General features: G+C 40.3%; 1 protein-coding gene across 1 annotated transcript; it reads right to left on the bottom strand.

Annotated features, from left to right (window-relative positions):
• Positions 1 to 1112: 1112 nt before the first annotated feature.
• LOC124648810 (putative disease resistance protein RGA4) lies at positions 1113 to 6745 on the bottom strand. The gene is made up of 2 exons (XM_047188510.1): positions 4785 to 6745; positions 1113 to 3131 (listed from the first exon to the last, which is right to left on the bottom strand). The coding sequence occupies exons 1-2, from the start codon at positions 5910 to 5912 to the stop codon at positions 1113 to 1115; spliced, it is 3147 nt and encodes a 1048-aa protein (XP_047044466.1). The 5' UTR covers positions 5913 to 6745.
• Positions 6746 to 8088: the final 1343 nt, after the last annotated feature.

Genomic DNA, 8088 nt, shown 5'->3' with positions numbered 1-8088 from the left:
CAATGTGCTAGTTAATATGGTATGAAACTGATAAAACAAAGTTTGTATCATGTCGAGAACACTCTTTTCTATGACTCGCCCGTGATCTTAGAAAGAAACAGCAACTGACTTAGAAACCTCGAAACTATCCCAGCAACCTAAGCAGCAAAGGAGGTACAACCATACAAACGACATCTGCCAGGCTAAACAACGAGGTCTACCTGAAGAACATCCAACCGAAACCAGCTTAAGCCCTGCTACAAGAAACTACAAAAAGGATCAAGCAGAAACTCTTAGAATCCAGCACCCAAAAACCTCTTCTCGGTCTCCATCAATCATTCGCTATCCTGGGGACCATAGGACCCCAGCCTTGCCTGAAACAATTGTGTGGCTAATGAGTAGCTTTGCCCCTATGAACTGTAATTTTCTCTGAATTTTATCTCTGTAAACCAGACCAGAGGTCTAAAAAGCAATCGAGTAAACTATACCGGTGGGATCCCGAGGATAAACCCCTTGAAGCAAGATTCATTTCTAGCTTTTCATAAAACCCATGATAACACTGAAATCCGTACCGAAATAATCAATAACTTCTACAGGAAACCTCTTTACCCAGATCAGAAGATCACTCAAATCATTCGGCACAAGTTCAAACTGAAGGCACATTTCACCACATTCCATATATATATCTAGCAGCTGAACGATGAAAAAAATGCTCCACATATTCATTCTTGCTGCAGAACATACACTTGACACTACCAATCCACCCTCTCTGTAATATAAGACATCCTTAGTAGATTTTGACGTCTCGACAGATTCAGTCATCCATTCATCTTTGAAATGGTAGACAAGAAAAACTGTCGGTGCAGATCGAAAAATTCAGCCATCCATTCATATTAAGACAAGGCAAACTGCCTATGAGAGGCTGGCTGTGCGAGAGCCAAACCTGGAAAAGAGTTATTGAATCCAGATGAGCAGCAATTCTAATACTCAAAGGAGAACTTCAGGGAGAAATATATTACAATCTCTTGTTGCATTCTTATATTACGGTCTCTTGTTACATTCTTAAGCATGGGGATGGATGCCCAATGATGCCTGGTATCACTGTCAGTTGTCTCTGAGGTCTGAGATCAGAGCTACCTGATAATAGTAAGATGTTGTGGGAACTGACCCTGCGATCCAGCTTGATATCCCTTGGGTGTACACCTTGCAGGTGTACCGAAAATCTCCCATGGCTCATCATCCAGCAGCATGCTACGGAGCACCATGACACCTTCCAGCACCTCCAGCTCCGGGCAACCAATGATGGTTACCTTCCGCAGCATGGAGAGGCCGGTGATCTTCTTGAGCTTGGGGCAGTAGAGCACATCGAGCTCCACAACCGAAGGGAAATTCTCCAGAGATGCTAACATGCTGAGCTCGCTCAGGTAGAGTGTTCTGAGGTTATACCTGTCGCTGGTAGCAAGTCCTGAGGGAAGATGGGTGAGCATGCAACCCGTGATACTAAGATTATCTAGGGCAGGCATGGCCATGACTTTGCCCTCCTCCTCCCAGTCCCACTTCATCCATCTAAACATACCATGGAGCTCCAGGATCCTCAGTTTAGGGAATGGTCTTGTAACAATGGCACCACTGCCAACTCCACTTGCAAGTGTTTGAAATTCAGGCCCAACAAGCTCAATGGATGGAGCATAGTCGATCACCAGTTTTTCCAAACTGAGGATCCCACGCAAACCATTGGGTAGTTGGGTGCAGTATTTCATACGCGTTAGAGTAATACCAAGCAAGCTCTTGAAGGCCGTTGCACTGGGCGTCCACATCCAGTTTGGTAGCCGACGACCAAAGAATCCTGACAAGAATAGATCCTCCAAGTAAGGTGGAGGGCAGAGCTCATCGAATACCGCCTCGATTTGCTCCAGGTCTTTTTCCTTAAGCTGGCCTCCTCCTTCCTCCTCTTTCTCTTCCTCTTCCTCCTCATTCTTGTGGCAAACCAAGTCTAAAAAGGTTAGATGTTTCTTGTTGCTAATCATGGCCCTTGCGGCAACTGAACCATCAGGCACATTTTCTAGACCTTGTATTTTAAGAGTCCTAAGATGAGAAAGAGGCTCTAATTCTTCTAAACTGCACCAGTCTCCAATCATGTTTGCTGGAAACCCATAAACTGACCTCAAATTTGTTAACCCACCGAACCCCTTCGGTACAACATCAACATTGGACCCATCTAAGGAAATATACCTTAGACGCCCCAGTTTTGTAATGCTGTCAGGAAGCTTGTTCAGCTTTGTACAATTGAATAGTCCAATGTGCTCGAGGAACTTCATCTCATGGATGTCATGTGGCAGCCTAGAAATATCTGTGGCAGTGAATGACAAGTATCTTAGGTGCCTCAGCTGACACAAATAGCCAACCAACCAGTCACAATCTGCAAAGCTTATATCCAGTGCCCGTAAACTAGCAAAACTGGCAAGTGAATAACCACCACCAGGCTTAAAGTTGCAGGCTATAACTAATGTCCTTAGTGACTCCAGCTTTTCTAGTATATTCCACTCTAGTACTGAATCAGTCAGTTTGATTGATAAACGACGGATTTTCTCGTTATGTGACAGAAGACCTCTAATGTCAGTTTGCTCTTTCAGAACCACAAGTGCTTCTTCCCTAGCCACAAATTGAGCAAAGGAACGGACAACATCGTGCATGACATAGACCCATCCGCTCTCACTTGACTCATCGGGCTCTAACAGGTTCCTAGCGACTAACTCACGATGGTACTCAACTCCTATTTCTTCTAGATCTAGTTGGCTTGACTCTGACCTCTCATCAGGTTGAACAAACCCCTCACTAATCCACATGCTAATAGCTATATCCTCTATAAAATCTGAACCCTTAGGGAAAAGTGAGTAGTATAGAAAGCATTGCTTAAGCTCTGGAGACAGATCGTCGTAGCTCAAATGTACTGAGTAGTTCAGTTCCTTTTGTGACCCATATTCTTGCCATTCAAGATTCTTGTTCAGAACAATTTCCCATTCACGTTCACTTGGGCGTCTTGTGCTTAAAAGTCCTCCCATCACTTTAATAGCAAGTGGTAAACCATCACATTGTTTAATAATCTTCATCCCAACATCTTTTAGCTGATCAAAATCACTCTCGCTCCCGTCCTGCATCAGTATTAGATTACTTAGCAACGAATATTTGTATAGCTGCTCGTTTATATCTTGATATATATTTGTTCGCATATGTTTATAGTCAAATATATGGTATCCTTACATAAAATAGTGCTTCCAAAAATGTTTATAGTCAAATATAAGATACAAATTATGAATGCATGGTACCTATCCATTATACAAAATTTGAAGAAAAAATGTATCACCCAAATATACATAAATTGGACAACTTGTATAGCATGATTTCTGCCTCAAAATACACAAAAAGCTTGTAGTTAATAACTAATAGTTTGCTAAAACTACAGACATTTTACAACCAATATCTATGTTTTGAGATCGCGCCAGTATTTTGGAAAAAACTCCAACTGCTTGTATGCAGAAGAAAAATTAAAGATTTTATTATATCCAGATTCAGAAATAAAACTTATTATTCAAATATAAAATTTCAGGAGTAAGATTAAACAATTAAAGTATCACGTGGCTTCTTACTATCAAAGAAAAATATGTTTCCAAACATCAACTATTGGTAGAGTTTAAATTACATCCTTCAAGTAAAAAATAAGGAAAAATTTAACCCTCGACTACAAAACAAATAGAGCAAACACATGTGACGAGTCAACCAAGTATTGACTTGACATGGCACCAAATACATGCCAAGTCACCAATTTATGAAAAAATATATTATAAAATCCGGCAAAAGGAAAGATGTCCTTACAAAAGTAAACATAAACTAGAGAGCCGAAAGGGCACAATTCAAAGCATATTATTTGCAGTTCTTATCTCAAAACTGAAATTTGGATTTTTACAAAAGCAATGATTTCACCAGAGTAATTGTCTAGGTATATTTTTGTACAAATTAATTTGAAAAATAAATTCAAAAGTATTGTTGTTTAAATTGCAAAATATGTTTAACCCCGAAAAACATAAATTTGAAAACCATGAACTACAAGAAAATAAAAAAGTTATCTTTTGAAGAGTTTCTGACTACTCCTTCAAAATATTTTTAATAATTAGTTTCATTGTCCTTTATGGACTTCTAAAAGGGGGTGTGATGTGAGAGACACATATGTTGCACATTATACATAACCTGATCAAAAGGGTCAAAACCACTTTACTTTGGTCCAAGATCTGCAATTTGTTTGGTTTTGATGGTTGAGGATTTCCCCAGTTACTCTGACGGCTGTTATGTCCTAAGGAACATATATTTTTTCCCTTTCAAAAAACTGCAAAAATTAAACTCTAGTTTATGCTAACTAAATATACTTCATGACTAAATTATAAATTAAAATTGGTAACTAAATATTTGTGCATAATTGTCCAACCTTTCCTATTGTGGATTTGATATTCAACCAATTATTGGTTCATAAAGTCATATCTCAAAGTTTCATTTCCTTATCAAGTCAGGACTTGTGGTTAGAATAGCGTGATGTGATTAGTCTAGAACCTTGCAGAATCTAATTGGCATGATTGCATTCTGACGGCAAAAACAAGAAGAGAAGCAGCTAGTAAATAAATTGAAGATTACCACAGAAGTAGGAAAATACTGTGCAGATTAACCTAGACTTTAATTATTCTAAGTGGGTTGCGCACAAACACTGATGATTCAGTAGTAATAGTACCAAATTGCCAGCCAGTAGAGTTACTCACCTCTGGTTGTGGCAGCTGTTTTTTCAGCAAGCGCCAGGCATCTCCATCATCTAGTTTGCTGACATGGAGTTGCTCACTGCTGGGGGCTCCCATCTTCAGAACGACGTCTTCATTTCTTGTGGTGACCAGGACGCGGCTCCCTGGTTGTCTACGACCCGCATTAACGACGGGGACTTGGAACACCTCCTTCCATGCTCCGTCACTCCACAAGTCATCCAAGATAAGCAGGAATTTGTTTGCCGACAGGGCGTCAGTGAGGTTCTTCTCAAGTATGGACTCGTCCTTCTCATCACCATGCTTGCCACCAGCATGCGTGATGGCGGCTCTCAGCAGCTCTGCCTTGTCGAAGTGTTGAGTGACACTCAGCCATATCCTGGTTATGAACTCCTCTTTGATTGCCTCCTGTGCAAAGATCTTCTTGGCGAGGGTGCTCTTGCCCATGCCGCCTGGGCCAACGATAGATACCACCTTCACCTTGGTGGTGCTGCTATCATGGCCGGGGCTGATTAGCTTCTGCACCAACTCCTCCGTATCCTTCTCTATCTTGTCTCCCACGATGGCCGATTCGTCGAACCCTGGGGTCGTCTTGCTGATCCTGCTGCGACTGGCCGAATCTGTCGGCCTCCTCTGCTCCCCATAGAAGCCGAGGTTGACGAAGTTGAACGCAGCGGCATCCTTGCGGATGCTGTCCAGGTCCCCATTCAGCTTCTTGATACGGCCGCCAATCTCGTGGGCGAACGCAGGATTCTGCAGGCAGAACAGAAACGGTTCGAGGAAACCCTGCAGCTTCTTCTTCAACTGTCCTACGAGAGAACAGAAACGGCTGGAGTTGGAGGCGTCCCTGCTTCGCTCCCCCGTTCGCTGATCCATGGCCTCAAGCTGACAGAGCTCAAGGATGTCGGTGGCCTCGTACATGGCATCTTTGAGCCTTCCCACCCACAGCTTCACGCTCTTGTCGGTGATGCGCCTTCTCTCTGCATCGGCAAGGTAGCCCTGCAGGTATACTAGGTTGACCTCCAGCTTCTTGATCTCGCCAGATACGCCCAGCAGCATACGGACCTCTTCTTCTGCCATGTTCGTGATCATCTTCTTCACATACGGCACCAAAGCATCTAGGACAGAAGCCATGGCTCCTGCGTCGTAGCTCGTTTATCCTACAAATTAATTGACATATAAATTCATGCCTATGCATCCATATACAGATGTGCATACTACTTAAACAGCCAAGTAATGTCTATTTAGTCAGTTCACAAACATCAGACAGATGTAGAAAAAGATAAAGAGGAACAAAGTAAACAGCTGAATAGAAATATACAAAACATGTTTTGTCGGTTATACCTCAGTTCGTGAAGAGGGAGAAGTATTATTCAGCGCTGATGGATGAAATGAGCACAGGAGACAGCGGTATATATAGTAACAAAATTGAGTGTTTTAGCATTTGTGCTGAAGATTACAATTTCACTTGAGCATCAAGCCTATTAGGGAATGTTCATGATTTGTTCTGAAGATAACAATTTTACTTGAGCATCAAGCAAGGTGTCTGCTGGGCACAAGTATCAAGCAAGATGTTCCCCACAAAAAAAAGAATAAAGGAAAAGATGAGTGTTAAGCAACGTCCCACAGAAAAGGAAAGCACACATATATCAGTGTTTTTCGTTATTCTATCAGTGTTTTCTTAGAGCATACATGTGAAAAAGTAACACAATCACGTTAAATCAAATAAAATGATACACACACAAATAATAGAACATGGAAACATGTTTTGAAAAGTTGAAACTAAAATTAAACTAAGATGTGTAGTTAATACGTGATCCGGAACAAATCAGTTCGACATGTAACTCCCTCAGATAACCGAGCCATCTAGGTTCAGTTCGGCTATGATGAGACCCGCATCTGGTTGAAAGCAGATCCTACGGCATTGCAGTTATATTGTGCAGTTATCTAATCCGAAGGGTATGCAACAATTTAGATAGTATCTTTCATCTATTTATATTGATGTAGTCACAAACAAAATTTTGTTTGTTCATCTACAGAGTGTCTGTTAAGTGCTCATAATTCTTTATTGCAAAAGAATAGAAAGCATGCATGGAATGGACATAAACCTGTCTATAAGGTGTCTATTCACAAATTGTCTAGAAAATTATTGACAACAACCTCACACTCTCTTCATTATATTTCTCCACATTACAAAATATCCTAAGTGGCACATCTTACAAACAGTTGATTTCAAATCGTTGTAAATAATTTCTGGTACAAATATAGTATTACCTCTGTCCATAAATGGATGCCACAAGTTCGTCTAAATTTTGATGTATCTAGACACTTTTTAGTATATAGATACATCCGAATTTAGACAAATCTTCGACAACAATTTATGAATTTATGGACGGAGGAAGTAATTTCCATTGTACTGATTTAACATGCTTCCTTCACTGGTTTTTTGTTGTTGTTCACAGTACGATTCCTTTAACATCATAATGGTACTAAAGTTAGCCAATATATTTCGACTTCTAATTCCTGAGTTACTGTCAGGTGGTTTTTGGATCAGGGTTAGTAATAGATGGTGAAATAACTAAGTTTTCAGCAAATTTCCTTTTGTAACAGAAAATAGAAACAAATGTAAGTTAAGGAAATGTGGCAACTAGATGGATCAGGCATATGCTCCCGCCTTCTCAGCGGTTTTCTCTAATATATAATGATGCACGCCTAGGCGTGTGTTCGAGAAAAAAAAAGATGGATCAGGCGTGCAGTGCTGTAAATTCAGAAGGAGAAACATTGTTGCTAATTTCAAACTATTGTTTGCGGTAACTTTGGGGTGTGTGATGGCAGCCCACAGCCCTATTACAGGAACCCCAGTGACGCATAACATCAATCATGATGATAATTGACTTGGATGAAATCCTATTTGAAGTTAAATTAGTCACTTACAAGGAACGGAATCATATAAAACGTGTAATTCGACTAGTTACTTGTACGTACAACATGCCAAGTTTCAGCAGCTTATCATTAACTTATAATTTCCTAACAAGTTCTCAAATTAGCTAAACAGGCTTGCTAATTTCATGTTATACTTAGCTTTTCTTTAGCATATATTGAAAGTTATTATGCAGACAATTTGATTTTAGATTTTTTTATAGGGACACATTCTTAGAAGAATCCATCACAAAAGTTCATTGGACCCGTGAAGAAAGTACGTCTAGTGGTTGCACTCTAAATAGTACAGATTCATCCCAATGGAGTGTAAGTAGTTTTTGTTAAGAACAGAAAGTAAATTAATAGTAGCAATTTAATACAGAAAAGAAAC

The sequence above is a fragment of the Lolium rigidum genome, chromosome 4, assembly GCF_022539505.1.
Source record: "Lolium rigidum isolate FL_2022 chromosome 4, APGP_CSIRO_Lrig_0.1, whole genome shotgun sequence".
NCBI lineage: Eukaryota > Viridiplantae > Streptophyta > Magnoliopsida > Poales > Poaceae > Lolium > Lolium rigidum.
Note: the sequence above shows the minus strand (reverse complement) of the source record. Positions and strands in the feature narration are given on the sequence as shown.

Bases quoted from the DNA above. Each gene is read 5' to 3' on its own strand.
- LOC124648810 (XM_047188510.1), bottom strand. From the start codon at position 5,912: ATGGCTTCTGTCCTAGATGCTTTGGTGCCGTATGTGAAGAAGATGATC. The intron at 3,132-4,784 runs GTGAGTAACTCT...ATACTGATGCAG, and splicing joins AACAGCTGCCACAACCAGAG to GACGGGAGCGAGAGTGATTT.